This window comes from Lytechinus variegatus, chromosome 4 (genome assembly GCF_018143015.1).
Source record: "Lytechinus variegatus isolate NC3 chromosome 4, Lvar_3.0, whole genome shotgun sequence".
In the NCBI taxonomy this organism is placed as follows: domain Eukaryota; kingdom Metazoa; phylum Echinodermata; class Echinoidea; order Temnopleuroida; family Toxopneustidae; genus Lytechinus; species Lytechinus variegatus.
Window position 1 is genome coordinate 25,210,579 of NC_054743.1, and position 25,201 is coordinate 25,235,779.

Here is a 25,201-nt window from a genome sequence, read left to right on the forward strand (position 1 = left end):
ATCGTCAGGAAATAAAAATACTCCAAGAAATTCTGGAGAATCCAAAAAATTAAAATGAACACAATAAATTGATAATAATATTGATAATAATGTAATGTAGTAGTGCAAGAAGTGTTTTCATGAAACAAGTTTCAATATTCATTTTTATATGATTTTATATGATTGTTTGCCGCATTTGTAGGTAAAGAAAAAAGAATTAAAATGAACACAATAAATTAATAATAATAATGATGATAATGTAATGTAGTAGTGTAAGAAATAATGTTTCCATGAAACAAGTTTCAATATTCATTTTTAAATGATTGTTTGCCGCATTTTGTAGGTAAACAGTTCACGCTTTTCACTTGCATTATTGATTTTACTTCAGGAAGTGTGTAGACAAAAGAAAACTATTTTAAAATTCCAGAAAATGCCTCTTATTTTCTTCAGTTTTGGGAACTTTGTTTTTTGAACTATGGAAAGACCAATACAACTCTCGTTTATTGTTTGTGTGTTAAATCAATGATTCAAACACAGGTCAACATAAAGCTCATGAGGAAGATGCTCAGGCACGCCTCCTAGATAAACAAATTATGACATAACTGGCTTACCATAGTATCAATATACTATCTAAAAAATCTGTCCCTGATCTCCAAAATATGCCTATTCTATGACGACCTCCCAGCCTCTATACAGGAAACAAGATTTTGAACTTTGGAGAAGTTTAACTGCCAATGTTTTTTTATGTTACCATGACGGTAGTCAGTGTAAAGACAATGTTGGATTACTCTTAACTTGTTCTCAAAGCAAATTTACATTATGACTAAAATGTACACTGAATAATAAATGCTTGTAGATTAACAGTGAATGAATCAAGAATATCATACAAAAGTGCAAAATGTGTAGAAAGAAAGCAAATTCATACCTCTAGACATGCTCATTAATATTGCAACAGAAAAGTAAACTATCATGGTATACTGAGCATATATTTCAACATAAAACAAATTCATATAAAAACAGAGAAAGGTAGGAAAATTCAGACAATGTCCCTTCATAGAAAATGAATTTCAAATCAATATAATGTAAGATTTTGTTTTTTAATAAGGTAAATATACTCAGTTCTGTTACACACAGTATTGCATGTTCATAATGCATGACACAATTTTGAGATGGTTAGAAAATAGAAATAAAAGTGTCAAGAAAGGTTTCAAAATAATTGCAGTTTTTCATCAATTCAAATGAATAAAGGGCAAGAATAATGTTAAAATTTGGCACAATCAGCGTAGACTTGCGACAGGAACTATTTGTTTATACATTGCTACCTTAACAGATATTTACATGTGTTCTTAAAATTGAAATAAATCATTCCCCTACCCATCTTGACACGATCTATTGCTCACATGTTTGTATGATCAATGGTAAAACTCAACCCAAAAGTCAATTGCTCAGCTTTATGAACTGGCAATGGCATGGAAATATCAATATCACTTGAAAATTGGTTTTGTGATTTTCATAACTTTAATTTATCAAATGATTTATGTCTGTCAACAACTAAAATAGTCTTCTCCCCCAATGGTGCATGGGGTGAATACCAAGCGAACACACACAAACCATACAGGTAGACCAGGGTCTAATTAAAAATGAACTTTAGAATTCAGGCCATTCTCTTCCAAGCACCAGATATGAACTTGATGATTTGCCTTCAAAAAAAAAAATCTGGTGCCAAAGTTGGAACTTGGAGACTTGGATATAATATAAACTTTGATACTAATTCATTCCCTCCAAAAGATGGAAGATATAGTAGTTTACCCTAACATCAAGTTGGTTTTATTTTCAGCAGAAAATACAAGAAACATAAAATTTGATGAAAATCCATCTATTTTTAGTCACATGCAACCAGATGCCATTTCACAAAAATAAAAAAATCCAGCTTCCATGGCTTTAGAACTTTCACCATTGTAATATAGAGCAGAGCACGACACTGGCACTGGTCTGACTGTCCCAGACCAGTAAAAATTGCTGTCGGGCCAGTAACTTTTTTAGAAATAGCCAGATTTACTGGTCCGACATGACCAGTAAAAATATATATCAAACTGATACAAGTGATATTTTCTCCTCTTTTGTGAATTGAAAAATGACTCTGTTATCTTAAAGAATGGCTCTCCAAAACTGAGTAATGGCGCTTGTGAAATATATATTGTGAGTGTACTGTTTGTTGCATATTTTTTTTTTTTTTTGGGGGGGGGCAATAAAATCAAGTCTTTTTAATGTTTTGAAGGAACAGTATATTTTAGGTTCAGACCAGTAAAAAATGGAAAAACTGGCTGTCTACCGGTTCAACATGAACTGGTTGGACCAGTAGAAAAAAGGATTAGTGTGGAGCCCTGTAAAATAAAGTAATCAGACTGTAATTGCATGTTTTTGTCTAGAAATTTTCTGATCTCCCCATGAATCATCGGTTTTAGGAATTTGACGATTGACTGTTGACATGATATTTCATAACATTAGCTATGCATTTTTTTTTTGTCTCCCCTGAATAATCTGTCACATGACATAGCAGAGTCATTCTCTGAACACATCTGACAGAAGAATTTATGATTAAGACATATTCGATGTAGGGATTAGAAGCAGATGGGAAAGTACATCTCTAAAACTACTATCTGCATTATCTGTAGGTGCAGGAGTTGATTCACTTGGCACTGGAGCAAGAGGGACTGGATCAGGAAGAGAGACTGGATCGGATGGGTCAAAAGGGGGAATCTCAACATCCTGTAGAAGCCGTTCTTTCTGCTTTCTCAGAGATACAATGGCAAATTTCTGGCTGATTCCAAGCGTGTTCAGGAAGAAAAGTTTGCACACATTCTCCTGCCAGTCTCCCAACTTGAGTGTGTATTTCATGTGCACCTTGCGAGTCAGCTTCATCTGAGAAGCTGGGAGTGTTCGCTTCTTGACGGCGGTCTCTTCGATGCAGTCCTCCATGTATTGACGCTTCTTCTCCCAGGGCATTTCCTTGCTCCAGAACATGTTGAAGATCTTTTCCCGCATCTCCTGTGGCACACGTTCCAGGCATTGTTTGCGACAGTTTGTGCAAGGTTCCTTGATCTTCCGGGCTGGGATGACGTTGCCTTTGTCATTGACATAGGTCTGACCAGCACAACGCATGTCGGCTGTGTCACTAGGACGATACCTTGGTTTGGTATGATCAACCTGCCCAGAGGTTGAAGGAAAATCTTCAAGCAGTTCATCATCCTTCTCCTCTGCAAATTTCTCTTCCCCATCGTATGTTTCTGGCATCTGTTCGGGAGGCACTACTGGCACAGAGCACTGAGGACCAGCAGAAACCTGAGCCTTCCTTTTTGGAGGTGTGTAATCTTCATCATCATCATCATCATCTTCATCATATTCTTCTTCACTTGACGGTTGATAGTCTTTATCATTTTCTGCATCTGTAGGTTCCATAGACATTTCATCTTGATTATCCAGAATGTCACCCTCTGGACCATCAGCAGAAGTAGTGGCAGATAATTCCTGAGCGGTTGCTTGCTTTAAAGAACTGGAGGCTGCCTTCCCAGACTTACTCTCTGCCTGTTTCTTCCCAGCAAGCCTGGTGGATGAACTCGGAGTGCTTGCTGTCAACATCTTACTTTCCTCAAAAATTTTCATTTCCTCGCAGAACACCCTCCTGTACATGTAAGTGCTTGCAGGCTTTGTTCCTCGCATCCAACAACACTGACGATAAGCGGCATACATCTTGGAGACGTTCCATGACCATCCTCTGGTTGAAGAATGGGTCTGATACTCTCTACCCTTATTTGGATCTGCCCAGCAGTTGTAGATGATGTGCTGTCTGATCTCTTGGGCTGCAGCAGGGGGTAACTTGGCAAGAGTTCCAGACTTCTTCCTCTTGGCTGGATCAAAATCACCATTTTCATCCTGCTTTGCAATACAAGAAGCTATGAAATTATGACTAAGGCCAAGGGTGTTGACAAAATACTTGCGACAAACGGGTACTTTCTTACCATCCACCTCAAAGAAATAAGTGAATCTGTGAGGCCTGCCGAACCTTGTGGCAGCCCTAGCCCTCTTAAGTCTTATCCTAGATTTGATGACAGGCCTTGATTCTGTACAGCTGAGGACATACTTCTTCTTTTCTGTCCAGTCTTTATTAGGATCCCAGAAGTTGTTAAATAGGTGTTGTCTTTGCTCTTCTGTTATATGCTCTGTGCAAGCTTTCTGGCAATTCTCACAAGGCTCTTTCATCTTCCGTGATGGCCTAACTTGACCTTTGAAGTTCACATACTCCTTTCCCCCAAATCTCAAGGCATGGTACTCTTTCAACTTGTCTTTCAGGCTGCATTTTGGTTTGGTATTGCGGATACGTTCTTGTTCTTTCTGCCAGAGCTCTTTGATGAGGCACTCAAGAGCACTGACCTGTGGCGTAGGAGTGTAGTCCAGAGGGCGCTCTTCATTTCGCACTTCATCTGGTCCCTCTAATCTCTGCTGGGATATCCTAAGCTCTTCATTCATGAGCTTACGATAGAAGTGCTTCTTGACCGTTGTTCTCTGGTGCATCTCGCACTCCTGAACATACGAGTCATACATCTTTGGAAGGCTGACCTGTTCCTGCGGTCTATTCAAGATATTCAGCTGGATATGCCTCCTTGCCTCTTGCTTCATGTCGTAGGGAATTTGGTTCGCAGCTGGATGCCTACCTCGTCTATCAGGTATCACTTTCCCATCAACTGTCTTTTTATGCAGTGATATGATGACAAACTTCTCTCCAACAGCAAGGGTGTTGAGAAAGAATCTCTTGCAAACCTTCTCCATGATGCCATCGCAAGTCAAATGGTAATGGAAGCTGATTCTGCGGGCTTTCTGATCCAGATCCCTCTTGGATCGTCTCCTCTGAATAGGCTGAGGCAAAGCATGTTCGATGATGTACATTCGTCTGTAGGTCCAGTCCTTGTTACTATGCCAATAATCATCAAAGATCTCCTGCCTCTGCTCCTCGCTGATCCTCTCAGGACATCGCTGCCTGCAGTTCTTACACGATTCCTTCATCTTCCGAGCTGGCATGACGCATCCATTCGAATTGATATACGGCTGCCCTGAATTGCGCAACCTCTTGTTGGTGTTCCTCTTCCAGGCTGCTGGGTTCCGAGCCCTCTTCTTAGGCTGCCCACCTTTGCTTTTCTTGGACCTTTCCTTAGGTTTAGGCTCAGCTGGCAGAGGGGCGGTAGTCTTTGGGAGGTACTGCGGTTGGTTGAATGTCACCAGCCCTCCCCTGTTATCATCAAAGCTATGTAGGTTGATGTCATCTGCAGCACTGGTACTGCTGCCTGCTCCTCCTCCTGGTCCTCCAACCCCTGGAGGTCCTATGTACATGCCTTGCATCCGATCATGGGGATGGTGGTGGTGGTGAGGATACCCATCTCCCGGGACCTGAACAATTCATCAAGAAGGAAAAAACAAGCAAGGAAATTATACATCATGCAAACTCTATTTTTTATGAAAGGAATAAGATTAGATAATATGAAATACATGATAATGCATCAGGAGTTGAAGGTTTAATGAAAATATGTGGGAGGTGGAAGATTCTTGAGAAATAAATCTAATATACAATTAATTCTATTTGTTAACATTAAAAGTTTTTAAACTCCTTTACTTATAGTTCAAAATATAAATCACTTGTATAGTGCTCTTTATGTATCATGTATCATCTACTTTGTAAATGCAACACCATTGGCAAAGACCTAATTACATTTAAAAAGAAAAATTGTATCAAGTATATACATAATAATAATATATAATATACATAAGTCTTGATAAATGATAATTTATCAAGACTTCTGAATAAATTAAGAATTTGAATAAATTTATGAAAGTGCAAGCCTATTTCAAGTCTCCAAGTTCATCAATTATAACAAAATAGCAAAATATATTCCAGTTCTTCATCAAGATTATGAAATATTGGTACTGATCCTGGTTGACACAGGTCTCACACATACTGTAGGATCGATCATCAAATTGTATAAGACTCAAGAATTTATCCATAATTAACTAATAATTCAACAGCCACAGCAGAGAAATAGACCCTAGACCTGCCAACACTATTACGTTATTCCAACAGCATACCATCAGTCAGATACGAGTCTGTTTTGATGGCATGACTATCAATATTCAACCACTCACCTGATAATGGGGCATGTAATGCTGCTGGGCCGAGGTCTGCGGCTGGTGATAGTCATCTGGAGGGAGGTGGACACTGCCCTGGTAGCTGTTGACTACTTTCAAGCCTTCCTCAGCTAGCAGGGGCAAGTAGCCCATGTTCTGATGGATATGCTGAGGATTCATCTCTTGGTCTGCAGAAAAACCCAAAAAATGTATTTATAAATGAATCACAAAAAGTAAATTCTTTTGGAAGCACAGAGAAAAATTTATTTTGTGTATGTGTCAGTTCTAAATCAAATTGGAATTTCTGCAGGTATTTGCTCATTCTCCAAACGAACATGGACATCTTGGGAATTTTGGAGATTTCCATCTACCGGTTTATGCACATTTGTCATTGCGATCCAGTGATAGCAGACTTCTTGAATTATTGGTCCTAATGGTATTCCATAAAACTTTGGCAATATCTGTTTATGTTTTGGAAGAATGGATGCCAGATTCCAGATTTCGTATGTCTTTATATAGGTCCTACCATATTGGGAGTTCATAAACAATAAGTAATTTCACCCAAAGAAGTTAATCACTAAAACTAAAGAAACAAATAATAATTATCATTGTGTGCATCTGTTACTGCACATGGCAATTACTTTCTACAGATGCACCACCTATATCATAATAGTAGTCAGGTGATTGGTTTGAACCCTATCATGCAACCAAACTAGTTCCAACCAAAGTCACAAAATTGGCAAAAGAGCCATGTATCCCGACATCATGTCACAAGCCGGTCTAGCCGGATATAGTGCCCTGAGCCATAGTTTTCTTAACTATATGGGTGGGCCTTAAAGGACAGGTCCATCCCAACAAAAAGTTTATTTTGATAAAAAAGAGAAAAATCCAACAAGCATAACATTAACAATGTCATCAAGATCAGATAAAAGAATGTTATTACATTTCAAAGTTTCGCTTTTCACAAAACATTTAATGGTTATATGCACATCCTGGTTGGTATGCAAATAAGGAGACTGATGATGTCATCCACTCACTATTTGTTTTGTACTTTATTATGAAACATGAAATATTCTATTTCTCTGCTCATTGTCATGTGAATCAACGATGAATTCCTCACTGAACAAGTGGACATTGTTTATTAATATGGTTCAGTCAGTCAAGTTGTTCCTTTTTGTCAAATCTGCCAAAAATGAAATATTGTAAAATTCAAACAATAAAAAAACAAAATAAATAGTGAATGACATTGTCTTTCTCATTTGTGTGTCAAAGAGTTGTGCATAGTCATAGACATTGTTTATTGCTTTGTGAAAAATAAGCAAAGCTTTCAAATGTCATTTAAGAGTTAATTAAGACATAACTTTCCTTTTTAGAATATTACATCTGATATTGATAAAGTTTTCAGTGTTATACTAGTTTGATTTTTCTATAGGCCTATTTATTCAAATCAACAGCTCTCTGGGTTATCCCAACACCAGCCTGATTTCAAACATGGTGTTGTCACAACACCAACACCATTTCAACACCATTTCAACACCGTCCATAGTCCATACATTGATCTCGAATTGAAATTCCAGCGCATACCACACACTTTTCAACATGTCGGACTAAACAACAACAGCATTCTAACATTTTTCAGTTATCACTCAAATTCTGCACGAAAATACCTCAAAGTATCTCCTATTCCCTCGCAATAATCAATTCAATGGTGTCTTTGATATATTATCGTTCTATTTTCTCGTTTATACTTACGATAAGGATGCAATCCTCGGCTCAAAAACGGTTAATTTGACCTTTTGTCAAAACCTAGTATACGCCCTTTGTGTAGTTAACAGCCCATACACTTTGTACGTCGGATTTGTGTGTAGCAATACGCATTACATGCTACAACGTATTATCTCCTTCCAATATGTTTTGAGCGCACGGGTGTGGCTAGATGTGGCCTTTTACTCACACTATGATAGTCTTTGCAACTAGACAATTTTTTTATTGGTGTTCAAAATCTTCCTTGTATAGAGCCCGGTGCGGAGCCTGCGAGATGCAGGTCGGGGTGGGGGTCGATCGGTGGCGGATCCAGGAAGGAAGGGGGGGGGGGGTTGACCAGGCCCGCCCTTGGAGGAATTTCTTTTATTTTGTAAAAAGACACTAGAAAATGTGTAAATATGGGCTACCTTTAGTGGCAAGGATAGGGGTAGCTCCAATAGGTGCACTCTAGCTTCAACCTTTTTTTAAAAGAAATAGTGGGCCTGTGTGGGGTACCACTTAGGAGAGGCCATCAGGCTGTTTAATCACTCCTCTTGGGTGACAAGCAACTCTCATCCCTAAATTTAGTGAGTGCACCAAGTGCAATTCAACAGAGTATGGCTATGCATGATCATTGGCGAATATGAATAGGTGTAGAAGAGTTAAACGCCCATTGGAGTTGTGCAGGTTTTCTTCTTCTTTCTCTCTCTCTCTCTCCTCAGCCTTAGCTAGCTACCCCTCTATTTATCTCCCACTCCCTCCCCCTCTCTCTCCTCATCTATCTCCTAAACCTTCAACCCCCCCCCCCTCTATACCACCTTTGTCTCCTACTCGATCCCTCCCCATGCACCCCTCTCCCCCACGCCCGCCCCATCTCCCTCTCCCTCTCTCTGCCTCCCAATCTATCTGTGTCTCTGTCTCTCCCTCTCTCCAATACAAAACTTTTTTTGTCAAGATCCATTTGTTTACAGAAGATAGAGTGGAAATTGCAACAATTATAGTGACACAAGTCCATAGGCATTTAATTGCGACATAAATATTAACAGTGATAAACATAAGTAAAGAAATATATTTACAAGAAAATAATATCATTGCAACTAAAATGCAGATATAAATTTGATCTTTTGTGTTGTTATCATAGCTCGCTTCCTCATAAAATATTACTCAAGAATAGAAATAATCAGAATGTATGTTTACTTTCCCAATTAAAAATACATATTATGCATAAATGCATACATTTTGGGGGTCAAATTCTGAATACTCCATATTTTGCATAAACCTGTCATTTGAAGTAATAGTAAAAGCACAGTAAAAATAACACTGGAATGCAAAAACAATAGAATATATATGTGGAATTTTCTGCACACGTGTAGTCTAGTGAGTTGTTAAATAGGAAAAAGTGCAACCAAAAGAAAGAAAAATAAATTGGAATCAAATATCATCTGTTTAATGCACAGATACAATGGAAATCAATGAATGCTATATCTCCTTCTTTTTAACTTATTATATTGAATATACTGAAATGGACGGAAAAATACTTTTTCAAATGCAGCAACATTATACACAACATCTAAATTACCGTATACCAATTTAGAATTTGAGTCACTTTTTCACATTCTCGAAAATAAATGTACTTATGTGTTGACAATCTGAGCCCACAATTTTACTGGATAACATTGTTTCTCACCGTCATGATCACAATCTTCTAATCATTAGTATGAATAATACATGATGAGTACATTACAAAAGTTTAATAAATCATTCCCAACCTGCCTGGGAACCTATATTCAATGCCAAAAAGGCATAAGTACTATGCCCAGATTCTATCAATAAATCCCTTTCAGTTTTGTAACATAGGTGATTAATATTGCTCCACATGAAAAACGTTACAAGTGGGTGTAGGGCGATTACATTTGGCATTTTTCCAAATGATGTAAAGGCTTATCCGTGACGTTATTAATGACCCACCATCCTGAAAATAACATATAAATGCTAATAACTAGATGAGCTTTTCCGGATGCAAGAACGGCAAAAAGCCCTTCAAATACTACTCCCGGAACAATATGAGGAGAGTGCAGATTCAGGATGCTTTGTTCGTTGACCAATCATGCTGCCCTGGAGAAACAGTTTTACAAATACTTGAGCCACAGTGTATAAACCTTTCTTTAAATGGATTCATTTACAACTTGAATATATGTAACATATATTACAAAGTCAAATGTTGATCATTTTCAATCAACAAAATATTCCTACGTGTACAAGTACATACCAAGTAAGGCTGACGGATTAAGACACCAAACTTTAATTGTTCGAAAAATAGGTCATGTTATCTAGTGAATTTTTTTTCCAAAGATTAATATGTAAATACATTTCAGGCACCCAGTAATACGAGATCATGTAAGAACCAAATCAGAAAGAATGTTTGAATCGGTGATCTCCTGTACCACTAGTACCAACCACCAAGCCACTCCTAGTCCAAAGTTGTAAAACAAATACCTCAGCTCCTCTGATTTGTTAATTATTCATTAGTCCACCATGGACAATAGAATGTAATGTTAAAGAAATAGTTGAAACTTCTGATAAAAACTTTAACATAACAAGATTCTGCAAAGAGCTATATATTCAATCCATTGAATACACGCCCCATTTCTAGTACTATACAGAAGTAAAGAAATTTCTGGAGCCATTTCTGTTTAATGGATTCAACAAGTACATGTAATAGCAAAGTTCCAAAGTAGTATCCTCCATATGACTTGAATAATAGCATGTGCACTTGATCTTCACAACTCAAAGTTTACTGTGCCCCAGGGGCCTGTTGCAGAAAGAGTTGCAATCAATTGCAACTCTAAAAATCAAGCGCAACTTGATTTTCAACCAATCAACAGCGCGCATTTGGGACTTGCGATTGATTTTTTGACTTGCGTTTAAACGCAACTCTTTCTGCAACGGGCCCCTGAACATACAAAATAGACAGTAGTATTTTTTACATCAATGTCCTATCAAGTCCACTGGAGCGTTGCAAGATACTTGCAATCGATTGCAAGTCAATTTGGGATCAATATCAATCATCAGTCTGGTAATTAATTGCAAATGTTGCACTTGATTGCTAGTCTGCTTCTTCAATCAAGTAGTAAAAAACAATTTAATCTGGTTACAACTAATAATATCAATTGTAAATTGGCATCAGAAATGTAAAATTGATCACAAATATTTCTCACAACACCCACAGTGACCCTGTTATAAAATTAATGCAATTGTTGCATGATCAAATCTAAATTTAAGGCTATGGAGAACCATGTACTATTAGTTACAATTGATTGCAAATATTGATCGCATCTCTTTGTATTCAAGGAACATGCCAGTTAAATTCACTTCTTCAGAAATATATTTTCTCACACTATACTGACCAGATAAAAGAAGCCTCTTCTTACAAAAAATCTACAAGGCGAAGAAAAAAATTAACTCATTTTCCTTAAATAATTGTTCAATTACCAATCTGAATGCATGATTTAATAGCAAAGATGACCACTCTTTCTGTTTCATAATCAAATTTACAAAAAGCATACTTTTAAATACACATTACTATGAATAATTCATTCATTACTGCATAATTTCATATAATATCACATAATAGCTCACAAATATTTCATTTCAATGTTTCATCTCAAAATAACCTGATTATAACCACTTTAATTTGTTTAATGATGGCACACACTCTTTGTTCACATTTTATTTGTTCTGCAAAAGTATTGGCTTTCTATCCACATATGCATAGTCCAACAATATTAACCATTTCAGTTTTTTTAAGACACTTGGAAGTTATTTTGCATAGAACTGCCATCTCTATCCAGGCATCAAGCAAAATTCAACACCAGCATTTTGAAAAGTACCATTCAAGGTACAAGAAAAAAGACTGACCATAGAAACAGATCAAGGCATGTTGATATTCAAATCTAAATATTTGTATTCCTAATTCATAACTACTTGCATAGAAGTATATATCTCACACTCAATAAGGGATGACAGAGTTCCAGCTCTACATTTGTACAATTTAACAATTTATTCATATTTATATAGCACTTCTATTTCAATGTAATATGTCCAATTCAAAATTAAGAGAATATAAACACTTAACTTATTGTGAAATCACAACAAATGTCCATACAGAATATGGTGTGCATGATCCCGAAATGTGCCACATCCAACTTTCCCTCTTTTTTTAATAAAAATCTGTGACAAAACTTTACCTTTTACCTTTTATATTCATATCACTAAAGAATTATTTTAGCATTTTCAAATTATCAATTTTAACATTATTCATATCACTGTATAATCAATTTATCATTTCCTGATTATTCCATTATCAGTTCAATTCACTATGATTTTTTTATTGTGTGTGTGCTTAAAAATCAAATCATTTAGATGTGCTTTATTTTTTTTAATGGAATGAGTATCATTACACAGCAATAAAGAGGACCATTTCAATAATTTTGTTATGGAATCTACCAAATATTACTACATAATTAGACGAGAGCCGGGGATGTATCTGGATTCGCTCCATATGTTGGATTCGCCGCAGTTCTTCAGCGTTCGCAGGCACTGCTCACATCGGTGGTACTGGTCGCACTGCTCGTGGAGAAGGATGCCGGGGCTCTGGAGTTTGAGCATCTGCTCCTCCTCCCGACTCTTCTTGAGGGCCGTCGCCTCCTTCCACGTATCCTCCAGGGATTTCCTCGTCTGGAATGCCTGCTCAAAGCGAGCCGCACGGTCAGCGATCAATCTACACAAAAGAAATATAAAAGAATGTATCAAATATGATTCAGTGGCAGGGAAAATCTAGTTAAAAGATACATACTCAAGTCAGCCTTCCAACCTGAAAGATTGGAAAACAGGACTGATTTTGCTCAAAATAGGAAAAGAAATTGCATTTCCTGCAGACTGCACAGGAAAACTATTCTTAAACAACAGGAAAATTCAATCTCCACAAGAGATTTGAATGGTAAAACTTCAGATCTTTTTTCTCCAAAAGTCAAAATGAATGAAAAGCCTTCATAAATGTATGCATGGGACAACTCATTAAAAGCATATCTTGATTGGGAATTGCGAAAGGTCCAAGTCAATGCTAATATAATAAGAAGCCAAAAATGTCAACATTTTGTTAACATTTTTACGCTTCTTATATTTACTGTGTCCCTTTTCTAAGCTTTAATAGTGAAGAAAACTATTTTAATTACCGGTACCAGTCCCATAATGTTAATAATAAATTGAACACCAAACGTGCAATCAAATTGAATCTCAACTGTTTCAGATTTTACATGTAGATACAGTTGGCTATCCATAGCTAAGCCACAACTTTAGACATGAAAACCAAGTTCAGAAAACAGGCCTGTAACTTACTCTCTACGAGTCTTCTCCAGCATGTCTGTCTCTTCATTCTGGGTCTTGACATGGTTAGACAGGTTGGTCTTTCGTCTGTTCTCTACTGCTGAGATCTGCTCCTGAAAGACCTCAATGGCTCGCCGCCTTCGCTCGGCAAGCTGCTCGTTGGTGGCGTCAAACTTGCCAAAGATAGGCTCCTTAGAGTCGGGCACTGCCCCTGGCAATGGTAGAGGCTTGAAACGCACCTACAGAGAGAGAGAGAGAAAAAAAAAGGGTTTTTATAAAAATAATAATCATAGCTATATTGAAGATGAAACCTGGTATTCCATGATAAATGTGGAAAAAAAATCGTTTTTTTATTCAGTCAAACAGGAGTTAAATTTGAATACTACTGTCAAATATTTTGTCAGCACTTTAGCCCTAATACTGTAGTATAATTTTTTTGTTTCAATGTACAATGAGGCCCCTTCATTTTGAAGCCTTCTTAAGAAAGGATATTTCCTACCTAATCTATTAAATAAAAACGATTCATATCATTTGGATATTCATTAAAATAGTGAATAGAAATTGGGCAAAATTTGAAACTTCCCTAGTATGGAAAAAGCATATTGGTCAATGATGTTTAGAAAATGAATCGAATTGAAATCAATGATCATTTATTACTTTGCTTGGTGGATAATTTGAAGAAAATATGGAACAGTTAATGTACATACTAGAACTAATCATACAATACAGCCACACAATTGAAAGTGTTACATGGTTGCATATGAAACTGAAGGATATGAGAAGCATGCAATCAGAAGAAATATTAGCAGTGCAATGTTATATATTAGTGGGTAATTTTTAAAGATTCTACCATGCGATGGTTGGGCATCTTCAGCCGCAGGGGCTCCGTCTTGGAGAACGGCCGGATAGTCTTGGGCGTCGGCAGTGTCAGAGGGCTCATCTTGCCCGTCTGAAGGCGTGGGTCCGCGCTGCAGCACACCCTCGGAGGAATGCCCTCTTCCTTAGAATGAACCCCTTCCCCGTACCCCTCGCAGCAGGCCTCCTCCCGGGGGCTGAGACATCCCTCCCGGTCCGCTTCTACCACAAGGGTGTAGTTCGCTTCCTCTAGCATTTCCAAGGCACGTTTAATCTTGATCTGATATATTCACGTAACCATTTTTTGCATTTTTCCAGTGTTGGATAGTTTAATGTTGATAAGGATTCCATAAATGGAAGGAATATTGAAAACATCAAGCGCCCCAAATGGGTTTGAGTGCATGTGTCCAAAATAATTGTATTAATGTTATGCGATGGATTAGTCATAATATTTGACATAAGTTGGTTAAAGATTGAAGGGTATATAGATCAGAATTGACCAATCGAATTGTAATATTGTGTTTTATGGAATGAGAGTGATTTTTAATTTTCATTTGTTTTGGAGGAGTAGGACGACACACAATTATAAACAATTCAGCAAGATATGAATTAGTTTTTGATGGGTGCAATGAGAAAAGAAAGAGGAGAAACAGAGAAAAGGGGGAAATAGGAAATAGAACAGACATGAGATTAACAAATAACTTTGTGCAGTCATATTAAAGAAAGAATAAAAAGAAGTCTGCTTTACAATATTTTAGAGTAACATAAAAAAATAAAGATTTTAATCAGCTGGAGATATCAAAATAGATACATGTATGATAGAAAAGAAAAGGATGTATCCTACAGCGAAACATAACATTCTAACCAGAAGAGGAAAAAAAAAGTTGATGGGATTGATGATTATAAGATGCCAGAGTTATAACACAAAGAGATTGATATTGGTTTATATTGACAGGAGAAGGAAATACCACAAAACCCAAGAAAGAAGTTAGTATGGTTGATAAGGGGGGGGGGGGGAGGTGCATAAAACATCATATTGAAAAGAAAAATAGGTCTTTCACCAAAAAAATTCAGGAACCCATTTCATAAAACCTGTTACAATGACAAAATTGCAATAACAGGAATACATAAAGCTAATGAAAGCAATCATTTTCTTGGCTAATTGTAAACTTGTTGCAGAAATTGTAAAATTATTATCATAACAAGTCTTTTATGAAACGGAGCCCTGATGAAATATACAGATGAAAAAGTAAATTACAGCAAATTAGACTTTACATTAGAAGAAAAGGGATGTCATTGTGGTGAATAACAGCAAAATTCCATGAGATACAATGACACAGTGAAGAGATGAAGGTATAAGTTATGAATGAGGTTGATTACATACCTGAGCTGAGAGTGCCCTCTTGTACATATCGGTTTGTTCCATCTTATCTCTGAGGTATCTCTCCCTCTGTGCTGAAAGCCTGTTAAGATTAAGCATGAATATTTAAAAAAATATGAATTAAGGTCCATTTGTCCACCATTCTTGACTGATCTAGAGCTGTATATGGCCCCAGTTCACAAACAATGGTTTTGGAAGTGAGGTTTTGAAACAATGATCTATTCAAATTTTCATGCAGTAGATTTTGAGCATACTTTGGAAAAGATCGTAAAGTGAAACTGAATGTGATTTTGTCAAAGGGAGCTACATCCATGCAAGACAGTGCTGTGATTTGAGATGATTTATTTAAATGAATTTACCTAAAATACTTTCTCATTTGCATGAACTGCAGCATCCTGATGACTTTGGAACACTTCAAATTTACAAAAGAGCCTACAGTCAAGATTCGGAGTCCCCTGTAACGGGCGAGGGAATATCTGGAATGAGAAACTGTTCACTTACTCTTCTGCCAGTTGCACTTGTTCTAGCCTCTCCAGGAAGTCTGTGTCTTGCTTGCGTTTGACCCTGTCAGTGGCTTTAGCTTCTACCTGAGATCCAAGATGAGCAGCATACTCCTCCTGCTTCAGGAAGCGTGGCGGAGTCCGGGCACGGTTTTGGAATACGTACGATCTCTGTAGGAGAGGAAGGGTGATGATAGATTAATTTAGATCCAAGTAAAAAAATGAATAATAATGAGGATAACACAAGTGATGCTTTGATGAGAAAGGAGAAGGATTGTCAATGATTTTATACTCATAGGCCCGTATTCTGAAGTCGGGTTCAACTTAAACTCAGGTTTGAAATTGTGGTTCAAGTATGGATAGCCAATTGTTACTTAAATCACTAACAGTAGAGATTTCAGCTCATTTGGCTCTCAAATTATTCATAATTATCTAGGAAGTATAAAAAGATGATTGTCTTCACCATCGATGAATCAGGAAAGAGCACAGTAAACATAAGAAACATACAACTTACTCAAAAAATTTCGACACTTTTGGCTTGCCATAATTTTAGCACAGAGTTAGACCATGGTCTAAGTTGCGCCTGAGTTCAAAATACGGATCATAAAAGATTGCATAGCTCTTTAATATATAAAACAGCAATGTCACCTCTGCCAACTCAAAAAGAAAATCCAAACTGGCATTGATAAACCCATGACATCACAGCCATTTCATTGTGATGTCACAAGTTGTGATTCATATCATGCAGTGTGACGAGTAGCTTTAGACAATCATTTTGAAGTTCAAGTAGCTTCTTAAATTCTCTGATTGATCATGGAAGTTTCCGGACTGGACATGATTTAACAAAATTTGTGGCAGCTGTCATATTTTTGATGCCTCATAATAAATGATTAAATAGTTAAAATATTGGTGAGCCACTTGTTTCTAAGCACATATATATCGTATTTTAGGTGTGGACAATGATGTTTTTGCGCTTTGTTTAGACTTTAATCATGCTTTACATAATCATAACAATTCATCAAAGCTGTCTTTCTAGGCACATGTTCATAAACTAAAGTACATACCAATATTGACATAAGAGGCACAACTTACATGAAATTCTGTGGATCTTTCCTTCTGCTTGTTCTTAATTGCCTCACTAACACCGAGATTAAAGGCTGCTATCTTCTGGGAATGATGCTTGTTAGACATATTCTGAGCCTAAAAATAAAAAAAAGGTGATGATATTACTCTGCCTTCACATCGCGATTGATTGATGTCCTCTAGATCATATCAGTCATCAGCTTCTAATCTGTCCAAACACCTTTTCCATTCCCTGAGGAGCACTGCTACAACAGTATCTAAGCTGAAGTGACGGATGTCAGATGTATGCACTTTCTTCACTCCCTGAGGAGCATTATGGCATTGGCTTCCAGGTTCAAAAGATTGATTTGACTGGAAAAGTTGTTGAACGATTATACTTATAGCTGCCATTACTAGACCACTCTATTACATGTATCTTTGCTTTTCAACTGGGAGTAATAATATCATTATCATGGGGACATATCCTTTGTCTGGTGACATCATTTCTCTATTACATGAATCGATCATTATAAGAATGAAACAAACAGAAAGCTTCATTCTCATATTATTGTTTATGCACTATATAATTTCTACTAAGTTGGTTCATAATATGCATCTCACTTTTGTATGATTCTTGCATGTCAATTGGACATTTCCGACCTGCGATTAGCTTGCTAGATATGATTTCTTTTTAATGATTCTATCTATATGATCTGTTTCAAATACAAAGTACATTTACTTTGAATTCATTTAATTTATGAGGTACACATTATTATTATGAAGTACAACGCTTAAAATTTATTCATAGCTAAATATTGAGAAAGAAACTTCATATTCTTTGTGCTCCAAATGCACAGTGCAAGTTCGGTTTTGATTACATCTATCACAGATTCTTACCTGATCTCTAAGAATAGACTCTGTGTCTTTCAAATGCTGAAACTGTTGCAACAATCGATCTTGCTCCTGTTCCTTCCTCTTCCTCTCAGCCTCGAACGATACAGGTACATTGCGCACCGCCCTCTGGTGGCAGAGATAGCACAGTTCCTGTCCTGCTTTCTCATGGGCATGCGAGCAAGAGGCGGATCTGGACCTCTCCATCGCCTCGGCTTCATTTGCGAGGGATTCACGGATCTCTGCAGGGGAGCGTGGAGGAGGGAGTTCCCCCTTGGGGGAAGGGGGCTTGCCTGGAGGGGGTGACGGGGTGCCTTTTAGGCCTCTGGGTTGAGGGGGTGGGGACGGGGCAAGGTCATCTAGGAGGCTTAAGCTGGTTGCCTTGGCCGTGGGGATTAGTTGCCGGGATGAGGGCCGCACCGGTGTGGCCGGTTTCTTGGGTGCTTCTACGGATAAAAAGAATAAATAAATGACTTATGAGTGAACATTTGTTTAAAGTCAATCTCATGGATCAGTTCAACTGTCTAGAAAGTAAACTATGACACACTTCAAGAAAAAAATATAAAAGCAGAGACAGTTAAGGTCTAGAAAGAAGGGTTGCATGTACTGTAAAACCAATATTTAGTTATTACTTTTATAGAGATTTGCCACTTAAATTGGACAACTTTTATAATATCTAAATAAGAATTTAGACCCCTTTCAATTGAACAGAAATCTGTAAAAGCTGATCTGAATTTGAAATAACTGATACTTAAAGAAAACTTTGAAGAATTTACTCAAAGTTGAATTACCTCTTTAAAAATGTCAAGTTTTTAAAAGTCTATTCTGTACATATTGTATAGCAATTCTAGATCATCTAATACAAGCTTGATTATCATTCTCTGCACCATATGGTGGCCAAAATGATCACTACTTGCTTGATAGGTTTCCAGTATTTTAACATGCAAGATATCTGTAGGGCTTCATAAAACAATGTATCTAAACTCTGCAAAATAGTACCCCAGTTATAGCACGGCTTCCCTGCTCAGGCAGTCAAGGAATCAAGGATTTATTGCCATAATCTTACCATCTTCTATTTCTCTACCAAGCCCCTCATCTTCCTGTTCGGGAGCGTCACCAAGGCGCGACTCTCCACGTTCTTCAATCTCTCTGACCTCTTCGATAGCAGGCATCTGACGCTCTTTATCCTCGTTCTCAAAACTGAATCCATCCTTGCCTGCACCCTGAGTGATTCTGTTATGAAGAGAAGCACTCAAGGTTATTCAAGAGATCCGGGGGAAAAGATACACAAGGACTAGGGGCGATTTCACCCCCGAAATAGCCCTGGAAACTGGAATATGGAGCCCTAGAAAATCCCTATTCATTGCACTGTAAAGCTTATAAAATGTTGCAGTTAGACAAAAATTCCTGAAAAGTAGCTCCCCCCCAAAAAAAAATAAATAAAATAAACCTTTAAAAATCACAAGGCATGTCTTTCAGCAGAAATCTTAAGGATGCTAGCCTAATGAAAATTGTACATGAAGTCTTTTAAAAATATATACATATTGGGTAGACAAAAACAGTGTATTCAAATTTTCAGCATGTTCATAATACAAATTTTTGGGGAAAATATTTTTCATTTGAAAAATGTAGCCCCCTCCCCCTAATATACTAATGATGAATCATTAAAGAAATGTAGATTAATAAATAGAATAATTTAAAAAGAAAAAAAACATTTTTTTATAAATATCTATAGTAGTGGGCATAATTTTTCATATTTTTACGCTCCAGAAAGGATATATAAATTTTACATTTAATCCTAACTTTATATGTACGTCTGTGACCATCCATGTAAGAAAAGTTACCATCATTAATCAATGTAAACTTAAATTGATGAAACATTAAACTTACTTTGGTAGAACAACTGTACCACCTGTGGCTGGTCTGAAAACACTGGCCCTCGATAGCACAGAGTCTGCTGTATCAGGTCGCTGGAACAAAGAAGAAAAAGAAAATAAATTTATTGAACATGTGTATGTGCAACATCCTTAATTAAGCCTACACAAGTAATAATTGAGGAACAGAAACATGCCCCCCCCCCAAAAAAAAAAAATATATAATAAATAAATAAAAATAAATACAAAAATAATAAATAAATAAAACAATAATAATTTCTCCAAACATATTCTGCAAATACACGTTCATGTAAATGTACCAATTTTTTTCCAAAATAAGAATTTGAAGGTGGCTCAGAAAAAAAAGGAATTTTCAAAATGGCAACAATTGCAACCTCATACTGTATAAAAACTGTCTCCTACTTCCTGTATCTAGACAATCCTTTTAAGACATATATGTAATTGGAAAGTCTAGCTTTTTCTGAGCTGACCCAAAAATGTTTATAATTCCAGAAACAACTACATGTGTACAAGGTTTTAATACACCAGCAATGATATGACACATTAACCATATTTTTTGTAATTTAAGGAAAGACAGATTAAATGCCATGGACAGTATCGATGATTCCTGGATGTATACCAACAGTACTGTATTAACCTTAAGACTAATTTGTAGATTGTAATGAAAAGAGAAATGCCATTGTATGGATGTCAATGCAATAATGCAAGTTAGAGCTATGCATCATATTAGTAAAGGAAAATGAAATATCTCAATGCCAACAGTTTATTAATTCAGGCCTTCTGCTCCAGCTGCCATGGCAACCGCATCAATTCATCAATTACGATACTGCCATTGATTATCATCAACCCCCATTGCTCTCTTGACAACAATCGATACGGTTGAGGGAAAATGACCTTCAATTTCTGTATTTCATTTGACAATGGACTTTCTAATGAGGACGATGCTTGTTGAAGGTTTGGATTCATAATATACAATTGATAATTGGAAAATACTGGTCCTCATCAGCAGCATTCTGGTTTTGTTGTAGTAACATGCGCTCAGAGCGACATTTCCATAGTTACTTCTTGCCAATTGGAGTGTATATGATATGAATTTTATTTCCTATACTCCACATCATAATAATAATATGCAACATTTATATAGCGCTTAATACAAATGTTTCTAAGAGCTGCATAGTATTACCCTGGCTTTAGCACGGCTACCCTGATCGGGCGCATCGAGTATTCCAAGGAATTTCTCCCTACTGGGTACCCATTTATTACACCTGGGTCGAGAGTGGCAAATGTAGATAAATGCCTTGCCAAATGACGCTAGTGCTGCGGTGGGATTTGAACCCCAGACCTTGTGGTTCACAGTCCGGAGACTTATCCACTGAGCCACAACACATCATAACCTTTTGAGGGTATGTGCATCATAATCAAGTAATGAACTGATGGCATGCATACATGTACATGTATAGTTTTGGGATTTACTAAAACTTTTAATTAAGCTTTTTATTAAGTTATTAATTTTCTATTACTTACATTTCTGAGAGCTTCAACTAGACGACCAGAACCATCCATCATATTGAGGAAATCCTTATAAAACTTCATCTTGACTTTGCTATCACGGATTGTCAGACGTCCGATGCCGGTAAAGGTGAATTCTACATTCTTCTTAGACTGGACACAACGAGAAAGCGCCTGAAGAACTTCACGAACACATCCCTCTACAGTGTCACGATCAAAGGGGCTCTCATTGGAAAGTGTTGCAAAGTTGAGTTGAACGATGGGGACTTGACCTAAACATGGCGAGGAACATGAAACAAAAAATTATTTTCATTTGTTTTCATCTTGCAAAACAAGGGTGTTACATAACATACATCTTAATTACAAATATATATGATTATAATACATAGTCGAAACAGATTGTTTCAAACATATTTTTAATCTGTATTTGAATTCACATTAAGAATCATTAATTCAAGAAATTATACATTGATCACAGATATATTTTTTAAAGACACCAAAATGTACTTTGACAATTAATAAAGCTATTTCTCACTGCTCTTCCAATTCCATTGATTTTTTTTTCATAAAATAATATTGATGAAAATTATATTTTTTTCAGAGATTGTATTTTGTTTCATTGAAAATTTATTGACATGTGACTGACTCCTTTTTTTCTGAAATGTTAGCGTCAAGTGGTATCATTTCCATGTCAAGTTTGGACAACATTTCAAAATTTCAGAAAGTTTACACAAGTACGTAACATGTAGGCCTAATCAGATTTTTTTTAAATACTGAACTGTGAAATAAGCATGCATTGCTCAAGCAAAATACCTCCATCATCACATCCTAAACTGTAGATCTAAAAAGGAAAACATCTCCTAAAACCTTTGAGTACAGTAATGTATGGATGTACATGTAGCATGTTGCAATATCAATAATATAAGACAGAACTTTATACCTGAGGTGAAATGTTTAGTGTAACTGAGTCCATGGGTCTGCGCAAACTTCTCTGAGAGTACAAAGACAGGCCTCTGGATGAGGATAAACTTATTATTTCCAATATCAATCTTCTTCTGGGTAAAGGTGAATGTCCCAAGAGCATGGATTTGAACTCCCTGTAATAAAATGAAGTGTGGAAAAAAAGGTAAAGACAAGTAAAAACTGACACAAATTTCATCTATAGGCTACATGTACCACCTACATGTATTCCATCCAAAGCACATTTTTTTCTAACTTCAACAAAGACAAAGTTTACATGAATTTATCTGTTTAACATACATGTATCAATTCAGTTAAAATATACATTATGTCAATTCATTTAGACTTTAAAAGTTTGTTCTTAGTTTGAGGTAAAGCTCTTTACCTCAGCAAACATAATGTACTACGCCTAATAGAAAATTAATTTGAGATTTTTATTTTAGAAATCAGGATGCTTTTAAGAACACATGCAGATTTAACAATAAGACTTGGACATTGTTACCATGGCTTTATCCTGGCAGCATTAATGAAAATTATGACATGGCTGCATGGGATTCGAAGCCCCTGCCCTTTGTTTCAAAGTCAGGATATCAATCCACTGGGCTACAATGCTCCACAATAAGACTACTGAATTCATTTGTAGTATGAACTAGGCTTACTCAATTATATCAATTGTTTATATACAGATGAATCTGAACAAAAATTCTCACCTTTTGCTGGGCCATGTGCCGCTCCACAAAGTTGGCAACATTTTCCCACACACTCACAATATCTGCAAGAAAGAAAAAAAAATCATTTGATTTCACCAGATTATCAAATCAGGTCAGGTAAAGAAAATTCTATCCTGGTTTGATGATACCATCCTGAATTAAGCACTATCCTGGTTTAGCTAACTTCAGTGCCATGCCAGCATACTAATATTACATGGTGATAGTGTCTAAATCAGCCTATTATATCTACGGTGAACATGTACAGTACTTCTACTTCTATGACAATACTCAGTAGGACAAGGACACAAGGGAAGAGAAAACACGGACAAGGACATCAAATGAGTGGAATACAGGTGACTTTACAATTTGGTCTAGATCTAAGTCAAAAAAATGTGAGACTAACATTAGGTCTAATTGATATTACCCATGCCATGAACTGGTTTAAATCATCAATTCAGTGCCAGTGAGTGGGGCGACACTCAGAATTACGCTATGACCACAAAATTTACACAATATGCAGAATGACTTTAAAAAGCTGATTCAAGATGGTGGAAATATATTGAATTTCTGGCATTTCATGTGACAGACTCAAAATGCTGCCTTTCACATCACAATCCCTGAATTATGTGTAAAGTGAATGGGTGCACAGACATGGGCCACCATTTTTGTTTTGTTCAATCTTAAAAGAAATGTCTGAGGTTTTTTTAATAAAATCATAATTTCTCCCAGAATTGAGATTTTTGGCACATTTACTACTAGTATTCAAAAGAAAGGAACATTATAAAATGAAATTTTCTGTGGAACAAAAAGAAATTTAGCTTTAATCTTAGCTTAAATTATTAGGTGTGCAGACATGGCCATGGGCCCCTATCATACACAGACTGACAGATTATAAGTCAGAAGTTTGCTTTCAGACTTTCATTTCACTTTGTCACAGTGAACTGTGACACAACATTCCACAAGCCTCAATTTTCACTTCATCATCACTTTCACTCAGCTGGGCCTTATTTTAATATTTATCATCATCAATAACAATAAACCACTTGGTAAAAAGGTGATTTTATTTCAATTTTCTCAAGAAAAACGTCCCCATCATCGAGCATCACATTAAAATCCCTGACCGGTTTTCCTCAGTCACACTCACATATACACACAGTGACTGACAGAGATCCACCTGCCAGCTGCCCAACCACTCCCCGCGAAATATCGCGACTTACCATCATCGGAGAGTTTGGGAATCGTTGAAAACTTGTGTCGTTTGGCATCTGAAACCAGTTCTGAAAGTACCTCCGTCATTTTGGTTATTTTCCTTCTTGTTTCCTCGGTTTATATATTGCCCATGAAGTATGATATTCCTATTTTACTCGTAGTTTGACCGGTTTAAATTCACGTTGAATTGAGTTTCGTGCATTGTATGTAAGTTCATGGGATCGATCGTACATTCGCATAGAGACTAGCCGCATATCCCCATGCAGTTTACGTGTACTGTTATAACAATAGAGCGTTACCATGGTCGCCCAAGCAGCCGACACACACACACACCAATACACACGAGTGACATGTAAACATTGTTTCGGAGCCTGCCTACAGTTGGCGCTGTATTCATTTCGTTCGGCATAGCATAGCACACACTCTCTGGGCGTGCTGTTATATGTCAAGAATTTTCAATAATTTTACTTTTACATCATGAATAATATGCATCAGTTAAATTTCAAGAATTTTGGAGCGAGACAACATTTCTATAGGGCGTTTCCTATATCATAGCATAAATATTAAAATTTGAATAGAACACAAAATATGAGAGTGGCATTGAAGCAACTAATAAAAAAATAAAAAATACTAACGAACTAATTAACTGATGAATGAATGAATAGATGCACGTACATAAATTGATAAAAGTTTGTCGCATCTGTATCAAAATTCGCTACACGTATGTAGGATATCTTACTTCCGTAATCCTATTTACAAGGGCGTTCAACCCCCAAATCACAATACGGCGATTCGGAGGGGGGAGGGGTGATGGTCAGGAGGCTTAAACCTATTATTTGCTTCGCCATTTTTCTACATCGCAAACAGATTTTTAAAAATACAATTATGGTTACACTTTTCATAAGCCAAATAGCGAATTTTAGATTAATCCTATTGTGAAAATGCAAC

General features: G+C 36.7%; 2 protein-coding genes across 2 annotated transcripts; both read right to left on the minus strand.

Annotated features, from left to right (window-relative positions):
* Positions 1–200: 200 nt before the first annotated feature.
* On the minus strand, positions 201–8,118 carry LOC121413686. The gene is made up of 3 exons (XM_041606606.1): positions 7,906–8,118; positions 6,172–6,341; positions 201–5,421 (listed from the first exon to the last, which is right to left on the minus strand). Exons 2-3 carry the CDS (start codon positions 6,331–6,333, stop codon positions 2,578–2,580), a joined length of 3,006 nt encoding a protein of 1,001 aa, XP_041462540.1. The 5' UTR covers positions 6,334–6,341; positions 7,906–8,118; the 3' UTR covers positions 201–2,577.
* A 2,677-nt stretch (positions 8,119–10,795) lies between these two features.
* Positions 10,796–24,497, minus strand: LOC121413687 (coiled-coil domain-containing protein 81-like). The gene is made up of 12 exons (XM_041606607.1): positions 24,262–24,497; positions 23,045–23,106; positions 22,315–22,471; positions 21,390–21,646; positions 19,861–19,940; positions 19,037–19,203; positions 17,977–18,416; positions 17,110–17,217; positions 16,019–16,188; positions 15,521–15,599; positions 13,294–13,520; positions 10,796–12,676 (listed from the first exon to the last, which is right to left on the minus strand). The coding sequence occupies exons 1-12, from the start codon at positions 24,338–24,340 to the stop codon at positions 12,412–12,414; spliced, it is 2,091 nt and encodes a 696-aa protein (XP_041462541.1). The 5' UTR covers positions 24,341–24,497; the 3' UTR covers positions 10,796–12,411.
* Positions 24,498–25,201: the final 704 nt, after the last annotated feature.